General features: G+C 40.6%; 2 protein-coding genes across 4 annotated transcripts in view; one reads left to right on the plus strand and one right to left on the minus strand.

Annotated features, from left to right (window-relative positions):
* Positions 1-22,102, minus strand: part of alms1 (ALMS1 centrosome and basal body associated protein) — a 62,673-nt gene that overhangs the window by 35,362 nt on the left and 5,209 nt on the right. The window lies entirely within an intron of this gene.
* LOC127352996 (nanos homolog 1-like) lies at positions 17,133-19,004 on the plus strand. Its single transcript, XM_051381925.1, has one exon. The coding sequence runs from the start codon at positions 17,281-17,283 to the stop codon at positions 17,962-17,964; it is 684 nt and encodes a 227-aa protein (XP_051237885.1). The 5' UTR covers positions 17,133-17,280; the 3' UTR covers positions 17,965-19,004.

Raw genomic sequence — 22,102 nt, forward strand, 5'->3', positions numbered from 1 at the left:
AAAAAACAGCCCAAAAACTGTGAATTAACACTGTTGATGCTCTCTATTTCATCACATTAGCCAAAATAAGAAACTAAATTGAGGTTATACACCTTATATCTGACAAACATCAACCGTGTGGGCATTCAACAGTGTTATGAGTCTTTGCAGGGAATAAATTACTGTCAACAAATCCCATGAAAACACCAAAACCAACCACGAACTGATCCTGAGATTTAACCTTTAAACTGCCATTTATCAGGGGAGACAACAAAGGGAGCCAACGCCATTATCCTCCCCGTCACCCTACATAAACATGCATATATACATAAAAACCTGCACACATGAGTAATTCATTCAAATTAAAAGAAACACATGGATGTGCACTCTGGAGGCAGTCAGACCGTTTTATTTAACATACTTCATGTGTAGAAAAATATGGGTAGATAAGGAAGAAATGTTTTGGCATTTAAACTAAACTAGTTATCTTTATACTACTGCTTACCAGTGTCTGCACCATAGTCTGCCAACACTGTATTTTATTTATGCAACAAACCCCATGAAAAGATCAAAACCAACAACCAACTGATCCTGCTAACATGTATTGTCTGTATATCCAAAGACTGATATATCTTATTCCTCTGTGCTGTTGTTGTCAAAATACTATTGCAAACATATCAATGAGCCACACTGTTCAGTTCCTCCTTTTGCAGGCTTTTATTTTGATAAAAAATGCCTGATTTCACAACAGTTTTTCAAAAAAAATTCAGAGGTTTTTAGGCATTTTTGCAATGAAATTGAAAGTGAAAAATAGTTTTGTTTTTAACAATGAATAAAAAATCAAAGGCGACTTGTTCCAGTGAGAATAAAATCACACTGTTTTGTTTGGTGAATGTTAAACTTTCAAGTTTCACATGTCTTCATGGTCTGTATTTTCACAGCAAGGAACAAGGAAGTGAGTTTACTGACGTATGGCTCAACATTTTGCTTAAGAAACAACAACGATTGGTCAAATTTGCATAGATTTTATGGCGATTGAACAAAATTTGCAAGGTTGTGCAGAATTCACTGGCTGAATTTTGCATTAATTGTTGTGATCGCAACTTCCTGGTGGGACTGCCTGTTGTACTGGGTTACATGTTCACCATGAACACACACTGTAGTTTATTTTGACCCCACATACACACCGTCCTGATGTTGTAAATACCCACCGGAGCACCAAATGTGTATCTGCAGGTGAAAACAGTCCCCAACAAATACACAATTTACTTGTATTAGAGTAGTGTTTGCCAAAAACTACAGCATCCAGCTGCTTTAGGAAATCATTAAACCTTTTTCAAAAATGAAACTATATATTTGTGACCTGTTTTTAAAGATTTATATCTTCAGTAACAACCAGTGGTCTTGGCGCTGAGAGCCACAGACGGGGAAGAAAAGTGAGAAAGAGACGGACTAACACATTGTTGTTTTTGGTCTTTTCATGGAATTTGTTGACAAGAACAATAAAGAATAATAGCAGCCTTATTCTTTAAAGTTTTAGGGCCTATTGGTACAGGTTTAATATTATTTGGATTATGATTATGTCAAGTTCCAGATTGTTCCACTGGTTTTAAGGAGCATATTCTTCAACACGGCCTCACCGATTGTTTGCTTTTTTTTTTTACCTTTGTGTCCACTGCCACCTTAAACCACAAGACACCTGTCCCTTTGTGTGACACTTTCCACACACACACACACACACACACACACACACACACACACACACACACTGAAAACCTCTGGGGGTTTCTGCCCAGTCATTTGGCACATTTTTGATGTTGAATCAAAAAAGACAAAATGAGAGAGCGAGGAGGGAGCGGGGAGGGAGAGGGAGCAATCTAGGCTTTCCACTCCAGTGAAAGGCACTCTTTGTTGAGCACTCCTCTGCAACCCCCCCCTTGCCCCCCAACCCAACCCTCCCTCCATATCCACCCTTCATCCTCCTCCCTTCCCCTTCACTCCCCACCAAAGCCCGGGTGGATTTTTCATTAAATGCTATCAGAAATGTGACTGGTCCTATTCATGGGTAGATGGAGGGCTGGCTGTGTGGCAGGAGACCAATACCTTCACTGGAGAATGACAGGAATCTGGGCTGTAGGTGAAGGTCCGGCACACTTTAGAGGACCTGACACAGAAGGGAAAATTTTGCTTTTTCCAAGGTTTTCTTTGTGTGTAAGAGCCTCTATTTTGAAATCCTCAATATGTTTGATATATTTCTCCAGACCCAGTGTGTTCTCGCTCCGATTTTCTCCGGTTAGACCTCCTTTGTTTGCAGAGAAAAGAAAAAACAACCTGACATTTGTTATATTCAGTGGCAGCTCAGTGTTTTCTTTCTCTACTCTGAGGCTCCTCCAAGTGAGACCTCCTTGTCCTCATTTTTTTTTTTTTTAAAAGCTACTTAAAGAGTTAAGAGCACTCTGCCTAAACAAAACAACATATTGTGCCACTGCTTCCTCAGTCAAACAAGGTGACTAGATCAATCCGCTGTTCATTTTCTCACTAAAGGAAAAGAGATGAACCTCTCATATTGTTAGAGAGCGGTCGATTATGTCACGGGACAATGGAAGGCAGCGGGTTGGAAGAAAACACAAACAATGATTTCCGCAACAGCAATTTAATCCTCTGGCGTTAAAACCTGACACAAAGTGGACAAAGGCGAAGAGGCTGGCATGAATAAAACCCCTGAATCTGAAGATTAGGCATAAAAAATGAGGATCCTTTGTGTAAAAAAGAGCCTTTATCTGCTTTTGAAGTCTGTGAGACCTGCCAGCCGTCCTCAGCCTCTCTTTGTAACCGGCCCCCATGTCCCACAGCAAACCACCACCTCACTTTCATCTGCCCGTCATCTTAGGGGGCAATTAATGCCATTCAGGTCTACCCACTACACAGAGAAAGAGAGAGAGGGAGAAAGATGGTGGGAAGACTCATCTACTTGTTGAAGCAGGGACTTGACAACAGTTTAGTGTAGCCTAATTTGGTGCATATAAGGCAAGTGCCATTTCTTATCTGATAAAATTCAGCGCCGCTCTCCTCTGCTGTTATTATTTATATTTGATTGGGCTTCTGTTTACAGGCAGGCAGCGTGGAAACCAGCCAGTCTGGTTGCTTAATGAATATTTCACTGCCTCCACACAATAAGCCTCCCATGATAGCCTTGTGAATAACGTCCCGCTCTGCTCCGCAATTCTGCCGTGCGGCATGCAATAACTCCAGCTCATACTTGATAAAGCTGCATGTGAGGAGAAGCCCCGGGTTTTATTGTTGACCTTTTCGCTCTCTGCTGTAGTTCCTTTACTCTGGGGACTCCCACTGTTTCTGCTTTGCTGTTCTAATACAGCGGGCCCTGGCCCTGGCGTCTGCGAGAGGCAGGGGAAATAAAGCCTCCATTTGCATTACGTAATTTCATGCATTATTCAGAGCTTCGGAGAATCATTTCACCTAGACAACTCCTCAGAGGGCAGTGAGGAGATAACTGTTAGTGACAGGACTGGCTCATGAAATGCAGAGTGACTTAACCACCCAATCTGCAGATATTATCCCGGTCTGAATTGGAAATAGACACCGGCACACTCACACAGATGCGCTCGCAAAAAAGTACACACTCGCTGTTATATTCACACTGAGGGGGAACAAGTGATATCAGATGCACATTTTTTACGGTATATCTGTTTTATGATGCTGTTGATATTTCAAAAAAGGATTTCAAAGACCACGGGGAAACTATAGCACAGATGAATAGTGCTGTATGGGTTGGAGTTGATCTGGCTTTTTCTTCCTCACACACACACAAAACCACAAAAGAGGCAAAGATTTTGAATTCAGAAGCTGTTAGATAACAATGTTCTATTTATGCTTGTGCTTGCTTTTGTCAGCGCGGCTACTTCAGCAGGCTGTTACGTTGTAGTCGTGTCAAAATATAGGGGAAGGGGGAATATGTAAAGATTTTATTGTCATGATCTGTCTTTTTTTTTTTTTAATGGAGTGCATTAGTTTGGAAGCAGAACTCGCAGCAGCAGCAAGTTCATCACAAGGCAAAGGGAGTGCAGACAGGCCAATTAGGGCAATCAAACAGCCACTGTAGCACATAAGCTGCATAGCAGGGCTGCTCACAGCAACTGGACATTGTTTCTTTATTGTCCAAGGCTCACAACAGCAAGAGTCTGAAAGAGCCCACAGCTCCAATGATGGTGCAGTTGTTATCGCAGCCAGCAAAACACTGCAACACTAGACCGGGGAGAAATAAAGCTTTTCTCCTTCTAATCATAGACAATGGAGTGTATTTCATTAAGCCAGATAATGGTGTGTGCATTTCATTACCATAGATAACTAGGAATATTTAGATGAGGGATGAGGTGCTCATAAAGCGCCAGTTGGTAGCCATGGCAACCCGGATCTTGGCAAACAAAAGAGTCGGGGAGAAAATGTTTGCTAGGGGATGGAAAGAAAAGGGGGGAAACCAGAGAAAAAGAGAGGAGGAGGTAGACTGAGAGGAACCGCAGAGCTAAACACAGTCCCAGGCCAAAGCAACCAGACTGAGCGCTGCGTGTTGTTTTTCTTCCTCCATCCAGAAACAGACTCAGGTGACCCCCGGTGATCCTCCTTTGTTCTCAAGAGTTAAATATGCTTCCCCTCTGTAGGATACTCACAGGATAATCACATGCTAATGTAGCCACGGGCCAAATAATAAACTTAATCACCCAAATGTGGAAATCAATGTGCAAGTACGAAAACCTATTCATCCATCTTGCTCCGCTCCTGTGAATATTACAACCCCCACGTGCCCTCCTCATGCTGCCAGTCAAACCCTGACTTTATGTTGTGTGAATTTCAAATGAAGACGCTTTCTGACAATAAGAAGAGCCGTCTCTCCGAAAGCCTAAATCAGGACCAAAACTGTGACCTTGACCTTGGGAGATGGTTCTCATTCATCCTGTTTCAGAGCTGTCAGTTTGAGGACAAAAACCAGGACGGGTTATATTACTGTGGATGACACTAAAGCAATGAAAATCCATTTTCTATTTGGCATCAGGCAGCATTAAAGCCCTGCTCCTCAGATATGAGTCTATCATTGTTAATGTAGAAACATTATTTCGCGGCTGGAAAATTAAAGGTTGGCGTGAATGACAACTCAATACAGCTGATTTGGCATTTGCAAAATATAACATTGATGATGGCTGCTCGCATTTTTTTAGCATAAATTGGCCAGTCAAGCCTCCTTACACTGTAATTACAAGTCAAATCACAACTGTGTCCTTTAATTGAACAGATTAAAATGTATTTTACGCTATCTTGTCATTCTAAATGAATGTTTTTCTTTTCATTACGGCTAAAATAAAACATGGAGAAAAATACTTTTATTTTGTTTTTGCACCGCAGATTATTTTATATATTTGTCCTTTTATGAAACCATGAGATTCTGTTTTAAAAAGTTTTTTCCTTTTTATGTTTTTTATTGTGTTTAAATTCTGAACATTAAGAATCTACTGCCCTGCTGTGGGCTCTGTGAGGCTGTATTTATGCTCACAATCGGCTGCACAATCACAGTACAAACATGCAGATGCTAAGCAGGTATAATGCAATGTTCACCATCTTAGTATCTCTTATTAGCACTAAATACAGAGTACAGCTGAGGCTGATGGGATGGGGTTATTAGTTTTGTAGGTATTCAATAAAAAACAAAATATTGGACACATTTTGACCTGATAATGGCGCAGGATGATTTCTATCCACTGGCTGTGGAGACCACAAGTATCAACCTCAAGGTGGCACTAGAGGAGAAGTCAGTCGGATTCATCCTCAGGTGAGCGTGAATGTCGAGTAGTTGTTGAGATATTTCTGTCCGACCCACTGACGGACCAACGTTGAGATCCACAGAGCCATGTTGCTTCACAGTTTCAGCTGCCGTACTTCCTTCGCTTACTGTATTAATTTATTCTTTTTTATGCACCACAAGCTTCAATGTTTTAGTTTTACTGTTCTCTGCTTCTCTTGAAGGTTTTAAATTGTGAACAACACCACAGCAGATGACACAGTAACACAGAAAATAACTACACATGACCTGCACATAGAGTTCAGCCATTAGGTGAAAGGAGATAGGACTCCATATGGACAACCTCAGTCTTGTTACCCTCAGATACTCCACTTTAACAGGAATGTGGCACTGCTGTCAGGCCTTTGATCTAAAAAAAAAAAAAAATCAGCTTTTTAAACTTTTATTTATCCTGGGAACTGTTTTACAGAGCATGCAGAGTTTGTTCTCACTAACACTGCCTCACATTCAGCAGCGCTCATACATATTTGGGAATCTCAAATTCTCAGACTGCAGCCGCAACATAAGAAGCTCCAGGAGCAAACTCATTTTTAGAGCTTTCTACATTAACATTTTAGGCTCTTGACATACTCATTATGCAGTATTTGTGTCTTTTTGAATGGATATTATAGATTCATTATATGGTTATATTCATGTATGAGTTTCCAGATAAATTATTTTGATATTCATGAAATATTAAATATTGGTCAGTGGTGGTCCACAGCAGGATCCTCATATTGCGGGGGGAAGCTGTGCACACAAAAACAACATTAAACATGGGCCATTGCAAGTTGCAGTAGAAAGAAATCTCTAGTATTGGCCTTCAAAGACCGTGTTGGAAAGTGTATTTCATATGTAGCTGGTTGCACATCCAGCGTTCCCCCATCCTGAGTAACCCGAGAAGGCACCATTTTCCTGAGAATTCAGTTTTTTGTTATCTAAACATGGGAAACCCACATGGAACCTGATTTTTCCGGTTTGAACACCAATGAAAACATCTGACAAGCCACACAGGTGAAACACACACACACACACACAACAGGGTGAATCCAGCCTGCGACAGTCAGGCATAATAATGTGGATTCCCCTGATGATGTATGTGTTTGTGTGTGTGTGTGTGTGTGTGGAACCAGACTCCAGTCTTGGCCCACAGTAATAAGATCAGCCTGTTTGGGCCTGACAGGCTGAGCCACTCTCAGGGTGGCCCATCTGGCCAGCGCCCAGGCCACGGCGCCAGCCACCGGCTCCACTGTGTGCGGGGACCCATCTGTGGTCCTGTGTGGTATCAACCATTACACTGCCAGGCCTGTCCCGAGCTGCACATGGGTCCACTGGTCTGTGTGTGTTCTGCAGATGGGATAGCGGGTCAGCTAATAGCAGCAAATCACTCTCAGTGATTGTTTTAACCCGCCTGAGGTGTACAGATGAGGCGGGATTTACAGCAGCAAGATGTTTCAGTCAGTGGCAGGTAGGCTGTCTGACGCAAGAAAGCACAACTGGGGAAATTCACTCAGAACTCACATTTCATTTTACATAACTTAAAGTTATAGTTCCCCTACTGCGTTACAAATGGGAGTTAGGTTGAATAATTAGGCCAAAACTGTTGCGGAAACATGAAACATATGTTAAAGGACCAGTGTGTAGGATTTAGTGGCATCTTGCTGAGTAGTTGCAGATTGTAACTCTCACACTTCACCCTTTCCTTCCAAGCACAAAGGAGGAACTACAGTGGATGTTAATGACATTTCTGCCATGAGATCCTCCTGAATGTTACACCCCGGACATTTAAGTTCATTAAGCTTGAGCCCGCAATAGGGCTCTTTTTTTTTTTTGCGAGTTTCTTGGCCACCGTAGTTTCTCTTACACACTTGGAACAGGAGGGTGAGGTAGGGGGTTGTAATCTGTAACTACTCCGCTATACGCCACTAAATCCTACACTCCAGACCTTTAAGATCTTGAATCAACAACTGTTCAGTCACAGCGACTAACTTTACAGATTCTGCAAAAATGGATGTTTATTCAACTCATCACCTCAAATCAAAAGTCTTTCAGTGGCCTGAAAATAAAAACTAGCTGAATTAATTTGAAATTAATAAAACATATATTTACATTCAGTTTATTAGAAAAGATTAATTTTTTCCTTTAAAATCCAATTGAAATCACGTTTAGTCATCCCATTATGTAGTCAAAAACAATGTCAACATGTTTTTTTTTTAATGTAACATTAATAGTTGTTATTGGTAAAAAGAAGAAAAAAAGGGTCTTTGGGGAAATATCAGAAATGCTCCTTTTCGTCTCATCCGGCTGGAGGGGCGTGTGTGTGTGTCTGTGTTTGATTGACAGCAGCTGGCAGGCTGAGTGTCGCTGTTACACCGTAGGGAACGAGAGACAAAGTAAACAAACTTACGCTGTAGCTACTTGTCACAGGGCAGACGGCGTGTTGTTAGTGGTACCGAAGAGAAAGGACCACACCTGGATTTAAACAGACTGAAGTGACATTTGCAGGTACGTTCACATGCTGTTTAATGTGCTGCAGCTGAGCAGCTAATTAGATATCTGGCCCTGCAAACTGACATTCGCAGAGCACTTTTCCCCCAGTGAATGTTTGTTTGGTTGAATGTTCAATAAACTTCAGGTGCACAAGATGACTTTCACCTGTGATCATTCTCCTGCACTTGTGAGACGTCACTGCTTATTATTTTAACATGAAACAGACTGACTGGAAGCTTGCTCAACTGGACTGCATTAATAAACAATCATAATCATCCTCAAACCAACTCTATCAGGTCCTAAATCTCTACCTTAACACTGACACCAAACACCAACAGCAAGTATAAATACAGCATTAGATTTAAAGGGTGGATATAGTGTAGAAAATATGCACAAACCAGAGAATGGGACTGCCATCCAACCATGTAAGCAACTTACCCCCCCAATATGTTTTATCTATTGCCCGTAAGTGTACAGTTTCCTTGCAATTCAGTTTCAGGAAAGTGAATGCGAGATGAGGGAATGCAGACACGACAGCAGCTGCATAGCTGAAAGATCACAAGAGACAGCCGAGCATGAGCTAATATGAGACAAGACACATCTGCCTCTGAGATCTAATGGTGCATGAAGTAAAAGTGCATGGAGTTTACTGGATATTAACAGTAGAGCACACACAGGACTGTACTCAGCAAGGGCAGGGTTTTAGTATGAGGCAAATAGAGTATAACATTACTGTCTATCAGAGTCAATCAGTTTAATTGGAAGATAATATGGCACGGTAGGATTCAGAGGTAGGAAGGAATCCTTGGACAACAGATGTCAGCTTGAACCATAGCTCTAGCAAATGTTTTGGTCCAGACTGAAATATCTCAACAACAGTATTGATTTCCATTAAATGTTGTACAGACATTCGTAGCAGCCAGAGGATGAACCCCAATGACTTGTGATGCCTGACTTCCTTTCTCTACACCACAGGCAGGTCAAATATTTCACATTTCCAGTAAAAAATCTCAACATTTACTTGATGGATTGGTACAAAACTTTGCAAAGACTTTTGTGGTTTCTAGATGATTAATCCAATTCTTCCACCATGAGGTTGACATTTGTGGCTTTGAGTGAAATGTCGGGGGAACTGTTCATCAGACGTTCATGTTCCCCACAGGATGAACTGTAATATTTTTGGTGATCCGGCTTTCACGTAGCGCCATGAACGAGTCAAAATTTATATTTGTCCAATTCCTTTGTTAGTGACCAAATACTACTGACGTTCACATCAGCCTCAACAACTTCAACTTCAACTCTCATCTTCCTGTTTGTCCCCCGGAGGGTTTTATAGCAAGGCATATATAGCACAGCATAGGCATTAAATACAGTAAAGGAGAGGGTAGGATTCCCTAAATACAGTGAGCTACAAGTCCAACAACAGCACTACACAGGGTACACAACCACAATAACAACAACATTACAAGGCGAATTACTTGTGACCATATAAATACACAAAGAAGGGTTAAAATAAAGTACACGGTGACCAAGGCATGTTGATTACAGGATCAACATCTCTCCCATTATAACACAATCATAAATGGCATAAACATCATAAATCGTCATCAGCATCACAACTAACACTACACACTCATAGAGAAAACACACTAACTAACAAACACTTGCCGGTCGCTGCACGAGCATGCTTAGCCAATGTGATGGTAAACATCAGCATATTAGCATTGTCATTTGTAAGCATGTTGACAATTGCATTTAGCTGAAAGCACCAATGTGCTGAAGTAATAGCCTCAGTTGTTTCTCTTTGGATTACTGGAAATAATTCTGCTACCTACTGCTATCAAACTGTATGAATTATTAAACTGCAGCTGGCGTTTTGTTATTCATATTTCTCAGCAGTTTCTTCCTTTTTTCTTGAGGTTTTACTGGTTAGCCGAGTATTTATGGCTGTGCCTGTTGAGGTTTTGGTCAGTGTCAGATCAGCTCTGCAACTGAGTATTGTTTCATTCACTCTGCAGCCTATCTAATGTACAGCACTTGGACAATGGGACCTCACAAGGGGACAGTGTAAGATCCTTTGAATGGTTACTATCACACCCCTTTTTACCTTTCATATACACTTTCGCCACTTTATAGAGCTATGTTACAACCCATTAAGCACTGCACTACTGCATATATTACAGACATGGGTGGCCACAGTGGCAATTAAAGCCTTGGCAGTGCTAGTGTTAGCATTACGCTCCAACCATAAAGTAGATGCACATATCAGCATTGTCTTAGTAAAGGTTATTTCCACCCAGCCAAAACACTACAAGTAGACTTCAAACGCCTCGCAGTCCACTCGCCTGGCTGCACAGTTTAAAAGCTCGACATGGTGTGTGGGACAATGGCGGCCCTCGAAAGCATTGTGGTAATCAGGGCCAATGGAATTTTCCCTGCATCATTAAAAAGGGATTGGTCTGTTCACTGCGTTCATGGGAAGTGCCGTTAGTTAACCCAACAAAGGTGCTCCGGCTGTGGACCCCCAGAGATGAAGGGCATCACAGGGGCTCAGTGAATCCACCTCTAATCCTCTCGGCCCCATTGTACCGATACACTCTAAACCCTTTGACCACTTCCCGCTCTAATCTCTGCAGATTTGGGTGAGTTAAACAAGTTTCTGATCCGTAGGCCCACAACTTCCCTCCTCCTCCTCCTCCTCCTCCTCCTCATCCTCCTCTGCTCTCCTCGCTGTGGTGACAAGTTCAGTTACAACAACTGGGCTCAGCAGAGAGTTCTTCGTCCCTTATTTAACAACAATAAATAGATGTAATAAACCAGTATTACAAAGTACTTTGCAAGTAGTCACACACTGAAAATGGTTTCATATAGAACCAAAATGATTGATTGACAAAAAATTTATCAGCAACTATTTTGTTAATCCATTAATTGTTAATTAATTGCTGGTTGCAACTTCATATTCTCGCTCTTCTTTATCTAATGTGATAGTAAACTGAACACATTAGGCTTTAGGAAATGGTGTTTGAAATAGGTTTTCTCTATTTCATGGCATTTTATAGACTAAAGAATGATATATTAAAGTAATAAAAGTGATTTAATTATAAAATAAACGGTTACAGAGGCCGTTGGGGAGCTCTTGTGTTCAAGAGGTATCAACAATATTCTTAAGATGAAAGAAAATGTTGAGAAATGCCCATCGCATCTTCCCAGAACTGAAGCTGAAGTCTTGAGTTACATATGCTTTGTCCAACCGACCCGAAGATATCCAGTTTATAATGATATAAAATAAAGAAAAGCAGCAAATCCTCTTATAGAAGACGCTGGAACCAGGAAATGTTTGCTATCAAACTAGTTTTAGATGGTGTCCAACATGGAAATCAAGCTAAAAAAACATCAAAACATTTCACACAACACATTATTATTAAAGTGGACCTTTAGGTTTTCTCTGGGCCTCTCGCTCTGTGGACATTGATCCACATTCCTTTCAGTCCCACCACCACTTCCAACCATGTCAAGAGGATATTGTGTATATGTGCGTGTGAATACATGAATACCTAGGTGCTGGGAGGAGGAGGAGGTGGAGTTTTCGGGGTAAGTAATAGCGGGCCGCATTCAGAGGGGCTGGTGGTCGTGACAAAGCACTTGACAGGCCGAAAGGCACCCCCTAATTTCGGGTTGACCTTGGCTTGTTTAGCATTCCCTATTGCTGCTGGTGACAGTGACACGTGTCTGGGGTTGGGTTGACTCTAGGAGCTGGGGTCTGCAGGGGGGGTGGGCGGCAGCAGAAGGTGTGTGAGGTGTGTGTGTGTGTGTGTGTGTGTGTGTGTGTGTGTGTGTGCAGATGGACCGACCGTTAGGGATGCAGTCCTATATTCCCAAGAGAGGAGGCAGAGGTCAGGGATCAAAGCCCCAACTGACTACCCTCCCAGCTCTGTGTCTGGGGACGTACAGAGATCCAGAATGAAGCGCTCCTCCGGCCCGGCCGCATTATGCAGTTTGTGCAATTAATGCAGTGACAGGGATGGCAGGGGTGTACAGGAGTGGTGGGCTGTTTGTGTCTGTGACTGTGTATGTTTGCATGGAAGGGAGCATTGTGTGTGTGTGTGTGTGTGTGTGTGTGTGTGTGTGTGTGTGTGTGTGTTGTGCCAGGCTGTTGTAGCTTGCACAATGTAGCAGTGCAGCTGGCACGTGCCACACACACACACACACACACACACACACACACACACACACACACACACACACACACACACACACACACAAACACAGAGAGTCTAGAGAGGTCTTTTAATTAAGGGATTTGTTAATTTTCTATTCAACTTGACAGTGATGAATGGGGGTGCAGTGCCTGCCCATCTCAGCCTCGGCTGTTCGGCTGCCTAGGAGGCCTCTGGGTGCGATCATCACACTACGAAACCGTATTCACACATGAAGATTTTTAACCCTTTAGGAGCCAGAGTCTGCTGCATCAACTGAAGCTGGAAAAAAACACACAAAACAAACTAGATGTGGCTCACACGCTGTAGCAGCCTGTGCGGAGGCCAGATAGGATATAGTAAAGTAAACAGTGTTAAACAATGGCCACACATTGTGTGAACAATTTGATTGATTTGTTTGCTGCTGTTTGGCTACGACGGAAATAACTTAGACTTTTTTATTGTTATCTTGGCCAGTTACCAAGCTTATCATGCACTCTTTTTAAGTGCCTTTAAATGCCTAAAATGTACATTATGCCTTTTATTGCTATCGACTTGCAGCGGGAAACGCATAAAATTCTTCAAAAACTGATTATTTTATTCTTAAGTACATAAGTATCTGCCAAAGAAGCTGTTAACTTGACTTCAAATGTCAATAACAAAGAGTATGTATTAGTTTTTATATTAAAAGACCAGACAACTGCAGCACTGAGCACATTATTCACATTATTACACTACTTTCCAGTTAATTGTAGAATATATTTTAAAGCATAAAGCTGGTATTATTCTCTATTTTTCTTATTTTCAGCAAATTACATAAAAAGACCGTCTCTTTATACTTCCCTATCCTGTCTGTAGCACTCATCCTCAAGCCCAATGGTTTCTTTTGAAGATATAAATCAGAAATAAATGTCTCACAAACATATAGTTTCAGGTTTTAAAAAGGCTCAGTACTCTCATAAAACATCTGGACACTGTATTTCTCAGCAAACATTAACTCAAACATGAATAAACATTGCATTTGTTGTGGACTATGTTTAGCGGCGGATAAATACCCATTTGTGCTGGTGGATATTTGTAGTAGAAGGACGGTGTATGTGGGATTGGATTTCTGACTCATTGGTGTGTTTTTAATTGTTTATTTTTTTACCTCTATGGCACAGAAGAATGAGCTATATCAGGCTTTGATACACACAATGCAGTTAGAAGGACAAATTAATTGTTAGTTTTGGTCTTTTCATGGAATTTGCTAACAATAACAACGTCCAAGAGGCAAAGTATATTTCTGATAAAGCTTTAAATACGCTGTATAAACCTAGGCACGATGAAGCTGTGTTTAGCTATATAATCCTGCACATAGATATGGAGCTGAACTTCATGATTGTCTTAAATTTAACCCAACTGTGGCTTCTTTTAAAGTTTAATTTAAGTAAAGTTTAAAGTTAGATGTTAGATGTGAAAATATTGGGAGAGATCAGACATCAGAGAGGCATTAAGGGTTATTTTGACCAAACCGGAGTTGCTGGTTATTGCAGTGGAAAAAGACAAACTAAGACAGTTTTGGTGAGTTTTATTTTGTTTTAAATTTACGTTTTTTGTCAATGGACGATATAACGGCTGTTTCTGGTTAAACAAAAGGTATATCTCTGTCTTTCCATAGTGTTCACACTGTCAGTGGCAGAAGCACTTTTTAGTAGACGTACACAACGATTATACGTAGCAGCGCTCAATACTGGATTTCAATTTCAATTTATCCCCATTAGTCACTGAAACTATCCAGGGGAAAATATAGAGAAGTTACCCTTTAAATCTAAACTGAAACCTGTAACGTTTCCCTTTGTCTTTGAATGTTTACTTTTCTCTACTTGAGTTTCCTTTATTAATGTGAGGTGCTTTATTACTGCACTGAAACTGTCTATTATTTTTAATTTGATCTCTTTTTATAGTTTTCGCATTCCTCTCCACCAATGAACTTGTCTTGACTCCTATATTTTCATGCCTGGAATCTTTCTCCGAGATCAGCTGCTGCCCTTTTTCAAGTGATGCTACTCTAAATGAAACTCTTCAAATATATAAGTGAATGTATTTCATATTCATTACCAATACTTTCTTTGTTGCTACCAAACACGTTTTGCATTAAGAGCAATATAGGCACCCTGAAGCAGCGGAGCCGCATGTCATATTGGCCCCCATGCAATTTATCTATTGTGATTTGGCAGCCATTCATCTTTTAAATGCTCTCTCATGATTTCCTTTGTGCACGCAGAGCCGGAGGTGACCTTGAAAATGGACCATGTGGTGTATTCTGATGATAATTTATTCTCACATACAAGAAAACTGTCTCACTAACATGATTTTCTTCATGCTTTGTGCCATCTAGACTCACTGGAAACTTAAAGAGCAGCCACTGTATTCTCTTTTCGAAGAATCTACTTATAGGGCTATTTATTGGGGGGCAATTTTAGCCTGATTTAACAACACATTCAATCCTTTTGTAAGACCAAATACTGGTCTCTTATTCCAGCAGTTATATTGATTGCCAATGTACACAAAACTAGAAAAACATGCTTAAAAAGTTGTGAAAACTGGTGTAAAAAATCAACGCTGAATCCAGAAGTAGAAAGATAAAACTATGGATTTTTTATATATTTTTTATATAAATTTCCCTATAAAACTGAATCACAGGATCATTTTCAGACTCACTTTCAGTCTGTGAAAGACTGATATTGATTTATTTAATCAATGGAAAACCCCCCATAATGGTGGCAAACTGGCTCTTAGCTCCAATTTTAAAATATAAGACGTGCAAATGACTTTTGTCTCAACTTTGACTGTCCCTAATATTTCACTTGACTTGTCTGACAAAAATAGTAACATAGTCATTGTCTCTTTTTTGTGAGTCTGTGAGCTTTGACTGCACACACACACACACACACACACACACACACACACACACACACACACACACACACTAGCGGCACACTCCGTTTTAATGCATATTAATGAAGTTAAACGGCCCGCTGTAGAGAGGAGACAATGGAGCAGAGGAGGGTTGGTTGTGAGCACAAAGCCGTGGACTCAGGGGAAGCAGAACAGGTGCAGGGAGGACACTGCAGCTTCACGTGGAAACGACTCACTATAGGTTCATCAGTGCAGGAAGGGATGTGTTAATGTGGCACCATCCTGGGCTTTTTTTTTTTGTTTTGTCTTTATGTTTTTTCTGTCGAAGTGTCATTGTTGTGAGGTTGCTGCACTTTGTGTCCTAGAAATCTCTTTTTAACCAAAACACAGAGACCTGTACAAGACTGATTTCTTACATTTGTTGTCCACGATTCTTTCATTTAAAGTTGTACGTGACGACTGTTTACTCATAACTTTTAGGACATTTAGGATGTTAAGAAACATACTATTCGTAGGTATGTTTTTGTTGTTGTATAATCACCTGAGTCTACGAATCGTTGTGTTTTTGTTACCTTAGAATGAGCTGGTTTATCTCTGCATGTTGAACCACCACGTTTTTACAGAATGGACAAACCAGACACTGGATCTGGATAGGACAAGACTCTTTAAAGACTCTTCTCTAACCCCGATCTCAAACTCTCAAGCTATATCTAGCTGTGAAGCTGTGAAGTTGTGATACGGGACTTTATTCTCAGATTGTTTTTTAAAAAAAATAATGAGCAGAAATAATAAAAACCAGTCAGCACTTCCACACTGTCATCAAAAATAACAATTCTGGTGTTTTATCTGTATTGTGACAAGTTATCCAAAGATCTTTCAAGGGGAACTCCAATGATTTTACACACAAAGATCAGTTCACCAGTAAAGGTTAGTACTACACAGCCTGAGATTAAATATAGCTTTCTGTGGCTCTGAAGAAGCTTTGTCAACACTGAGAAAATATCCTTGATGATGTAATCTAGGATATCTGAGCTCAGCTTAGACTCATATTTGGCATTAAACTAGAAATTCTGGGTGAGATGCTACAGCTAGGTATGTGGGATTCAGGGTTTTTTTGTTTAGAGCTTGAACCACACTAGGGACAAGAAAGTCAAAGTGTCTTGTTCTGTGCTGCATTGATTTTTTGACTATTCCTTTCCAAATCTGTCTCTTCAAGTGCCCCAACTTCAGGGAAGTGTAATACGAAACCAGTGGAGAGGCCCCTTTAAATAAACTGTTGTTGCTGCTGCTGGAAGCAAACAAAGCAATCACTTCTCTGTAAAATTAAAAACCTTGGAAATGGACCCAGTTTGTGTCAATATGCACCAATGTGGGTTAACTTTAGAGGAGAAAACCACCTACAATGAGGGGTGGCGAGGCAACACAGACATTTTGGCCTATTTCTCTCTTTCTCCTTAAATTAAAAATGACAAAGACAAAATAACCTAATAAATAATTATGAGAAGAAACAAATATCAGTCTCTCTCCAGCAGCAGGATAAATAATTCTCCTGTAACACAAAGAAACACTCTTTCCGTGATAATAGTCATATTGTGGGAGGGAAACTGATTTTCCCAGCTCAGTAACTCCCTGCTCTGCTCTGTAGACCCTCCTATGGGGCCAGAGAGATAATCAACTTGAACCAAACCACGCCCCCCTGTTTTATTCTGGGGAATTTATCAGCGCCTACATGTTGAGTGCACTGCACACTAGACCCAGCAAGAGAAGAGAGTAGATCGCCTCCACAGACTACCCATGCTGACAGACACACTATCCGAAACGCCTATTCACTCCTGTGGACATTAAAACTCTGCAGCTCCGGACAGGATGGATTTTTTAGACCGCGGTTACCTGGAAGCGCGGTCCCCGTATGATTACACCTTTAATTTCTGGAACGACTACCTCGGCCTGTCGACACTTGTCGCCAACAATAAGATCAACAGCCCGTCCTGCAGCCCCAACTCTATAACCGAGTCTCTTAAAGCGACCCTGGGCTTGGAGGACGACTCCCCGGTTTGCTCCTGCGTAATTGGGCACGGCAGGGACAGCGACGGACACTTGGACTGCTGCTGCGCGGCCCCGGGCTCTCCGCCGATCTCCATCTATGATCTCAAGGAGCGCATCTCGCTTCTCAGGCCGTACGAACAGCTTGCGGGGGATTCGCCTCTGGGAGACAGAGATTCACCCTCTTATAGGGGAAGCTTCGCCGGCCTCGACCTGCTCTCCATGGACAGAAGGCGCAAACAGACTCAGAGGGGCAAACCGGAGCCGAAGGTGTGCGTCTTCTGTCGGAATAACGGCGCGCCGGAGGAAGTTTATGGCACCCACATCCTGAAGACAGCGGACGGCAGAGTGCTGTGCCCCATCCTGCGGGCATACACTTGCCCCCTCTGCAGTGCCAACGGCGACAATGCGCACACCATCAAGTACTGCCCGCTTTCTAAAGACCAGGCGAGCCAGAGAGTGGCAAAGGGAGGCAGAGTGGTTGGCAAGAGGCTGAAAATCTTCTGAGCCAGGAGATGAATGAAGTTTGAGTTGCACTGTAAATTACTAGTGTGTATGGCAGTAATTTCTGACCCATTTCATGCACAAGACAAGTCTGGAGAGAGAAAGATTTTAAGAAAAAATAAGATTTTTATTGATTTTGATTGTGTCACTGCTTCATTTGTAATGTTTTTCGTCTCTCTTGTAACTCTATGGGCACATAGTTTACACTTGGACGCATTGCGCGCAATACCCCCACCCATCCCCCCTTCCTCACCCCCTGCAGCACTCTTAAGGACTTGGTGATCAAAAAATGAACCAAAGTACTGTACAGATCGACCTGTGAATGACCACCTTCATGCTGTAATCAGAAGTTGCAGTGTTTTTTAAGAAGCACAGTGCCAGTGCAAACAGCCCCTGAGCATGTCAGCGGGGCTGCTCTGGCTTCATGAGAATGCCAACATTAATGAATATGCAGCACTCCTGATATGAGATGAATGTTTAGTCACATTGGCTCATGGATGTAAGAAAAGTCTGACAGGCCATGCAAGATGCAAGATATACTTCTTTCTTTGTTTTTCTTCCTGAGATAAATGTTTTCTACCAAAGGAATACAAACTTTTGTATTAAAACTTAGCCTAAAGGTAATTTCTGTATTGTTTATATGTTGGATGTCTTATATTCTTTAATGTGATTTTTATGTGGATAGTATTTTACAGATTTGAATGTAAAAAAAAAAGAAAAAAAGGTAGATCTGGAATGCAGTTCACCTACATGTACCTTCAAATGTAGCTCCAAGCTCTATTATTTGAGTTTTACTCTCATTAGTTTAAAAAAAAAACACACAGATGCTGAATTGACTTTTTTCAAGTGGAGATGTATTCCTGCGATTCTTGTAAATGTATTAAAGGGGGTTGAACAATTTTAGCAATGAAAAGGCCTTTCAGACATTCCAAAGTCTTTATCTGTCAATAGAAATGTTTTATGTACTTATTTTTACCTTATGTATCACTGGGAAATATATTCGCTGTAAATGACCTCTGAATAAACATGTAATTTGCATTTTTCTTTGACTACGTGGGACTACAACTGATTTTTAACATCAATCACTCGCTTCATGACGCTTGATAACATGACTGAATGTGTTATTGTGAGCTTAAGATTATGGTGTCACACATAGTAACTGAATAAGCACTCCTCACAACATCCGAAAACATCTGCGATAGTCGTGTAATGCAAAAGCGCCACCTAGTGTTAAAACCCTTGAACAACAACAACCCCCTGTAGTAAAGATCTCCACTGTACGTAATGGATCCAAGACTTTTTATGATTCAGGATGGACTGGTCTTTGCCATGAGATAAGATTAGGAAGGTGTTTTAAAGTCAGCTCAGATTGGAAACGTACTTGAAACAGTTTGTCCTGATGTACATAACCTCGACTATCTGGGGACAACTTGTGAAAAACCTTGCCGCTCAATGCCAGAATATAAAAACAGCTCAGTCGCCTTGTAGCCAAAAGTCCCTGCATGTCTGCGTGGAGATAAATCTGTAAATGAGTTGCAAGTTTTCTTTTTAAACCGTGTTTATATCTAACACTTATCATCAGATGTTCAGTACCAAGAAAGACTGATATTTAAAATGTTATATGTATTTTATATCACCAGTCAGAGACCTTAATTGGAGGGAGTTTCTTCTGTCTGTGCAGAGGAAGACAGCTGGTGGGTGTATCTGGTTTGTAATAATAGTTCCAGACCAAACTTTTCTAAATGAGATCTTATATTTGGAAAAGGCACTGCTGAGCTGTTGAGAGTTTTTTTAAAATCTCTTGAGATCACGCCCCAAACTAAGAGTGGGAAATTATCTTATTGTGTTTTTTGTTTTGTTTTGGGATGATCTGTCCTTTTAAATGTTCACCAATCGATGAGTTTCATTGACCTCTATTGATGACTGCTAAGAACTGCAACAACATAAATAGACTGTATCACCCTCCCAGTAAAAATGTGCTGATAGCTCGGTATACATGTTAAATGATATTTTGAGTTATAGCTAAGCCCTGTAGTGCGTACCAGGCTGTGCCGTCGTCAATATACTGAGCCCTCTGACCGGTGACATCACTCTCTAGTCCTGACCTAATATACTTAAGCTGCCTTTAAATCCTATACTCTCATCTAAGCAATACTGCAGATACTCAGCAGCCTGACCCGGCCTCACATCTACATTGCATCTGCTCAGGTTATACCACAGTGGCTGGCCCGAACGGCTTCAATGGCAACTTCCAACCACTATCACGTCGTCTTATCTGGTCCCACTAGACCCCTGATTCACATTAGTTGACCTGTCTTATACAAAAAAAGGAACATGGTGTTATTGTGAATATTAATAACGATGGCTCTGTTATAACCAAGTGTCTTAGTAAGCAGTGGTGAATTGTTACAGGTAAAATTCCTGCATTCAAACTTACTTAAGTAAAAGTAAAGGTAAAAGTATTGGCATAAAAATATACTAATATACTTAATGATGCATTAATAAACTGCTGGGTAGCCTAACCTATGATAATATATCATAATTTATGTAGTTGATTTACATTTTGTATTAACAGTCCAATCAAACTAACTAAAGCATAGTGGAGTAAAAAAGTCCAATTTTTGCCTTCAAAAAGTAAAAGAAGTGTTAAGTAATTTAAAATGGAAATACTCAAGTAAATTATTGTAATTAAGTAGAGTACTTGAGTAAATGTACTTGTAGTTACATTCCAGCACTGGCAGTAAGCCAGGACAGTGTGACAGTGAGTCAGCATGCACAACACCAGGACCCTGAAACATTATTTATTTTACTGTTTACATCTGTGATTTTACTATTACTAAAAATGCATTTTAGTATCCACCGAAAACACCATAAAACATTCACAGATGTTATTATGGAGCGATTCTTCACTGTTTGTAAATAAAGACTGTTGGTGGGTGTATTTTAGAAGAAAGAAAAAATGTAAATATAACCTTTTCTAATTAAATCTGTGGATTCCTTTGAGAAAACAACCCTTATTTGTCCAGAAATCAACTGTAAACTGAACTTATATCTTGATTATATCTATATAGCAGCAGCTTGAATAATAAAGCAGCAAACACTGATGGAGGGACGGGAGCTGTGAATCAGCTGTATACATTACATCTGTTGCATTGCTTCTCCCTATGTAACAACATTTTTTATTGTTTCTTTGGGTGAGCTGTCCCTTTAAATGCTAAGTAATCAATGAGCGTCATTGACCTCTTTTGGTCATAAATAGAACTTCTCCCTGTCCAAAAGCCTTTTGGGTGTAACTGACACAACAATGTCAGCAATCTAAAGGAGTAATTGGATCCGATACTTCTCATCTTCTAGTTTATCCGGCTGATATCTCTGATGTCCGGCTGAACAGTGCCACCTACTGGAATTATAATACTGCTTTATCATTTTGCTTTTTGGCCTTGAAAACAACACTTTGTTGCTAAAGGGTGACGATGAAAACACTGGCAGCTGTGATAGTACTACAGGGGATGCCAAGATTTTTCTTCTGAAGACTTTTCTCCAACACGCCATGCTTCACTCCCCCCAAAACAAATAAAGCGTGGCTTTCTTCCACTGATGCTTTAGGGCCGTCTTGCTTTTTTTTTTTGTCTCCAAACTGAAATTTCAGCAGCTGGTGGAACTGATTGAATCATCAAGAATTAAATCAACACTCTGCTGATAAATTATGGTCATTGTGTGCTAGAAATCTTAATTATTTTCACTTTAAGTTGTTTTAATGTATTCCACTTTGACCAAGCTGACCTCTGCAGTGACAAATGAGTGCCGGTGGATCAAATAGTGATCCTGAGTGAGGTGGGTTTGCTCGTTTCAGTATTAGTTTTATTTATTTTATTATTATTATAACATGGGGGGTATATTTCAGGGGCAAGAAGCTAAGAATAAGCAGTATAATAATGCCTCTTTATGCTTGTTGTATTGACAAATTTGACCACACTGAGAAAGACTAAAACTTAAAGACATTTCCTGTATATCTTTACTTTATTTTAAATATATTGTTTTAGTTTAGTTGTTTTTCTAAAGTCTCCGTTCTTCTTTCAGTCATCTAAAATAGTTTTGTTCTCACCTAGTATTACTTTAGTTTAGTTTTAGTTACCTATAA

The sequence above is a fragment of the Dicentrarchus labrax genome, unplaced genomic scaffold (genome assembly GCF_905237075.1).
Source record: "Dicentrarchus labrax unplaced genomic scaffold, dlabrax2021, whole genome shotgun sequence".
Lineage (NCBI taxonomy): Eukaryota > Metazoa > Chordata > Actinopteri > Moronidae > Dicentrarchus > Dicentrarchus labrax.

Bases quoted from the DNA above. Each gene is read 5' to 3' on its own strand.
- LOC127352996 (XM_051381925.1), top strand. From the start codon at position 17,281: ATGGATTTTTTAGACCGCGGTTACCTGGAAGCGCGGTCCCCGTATGAT.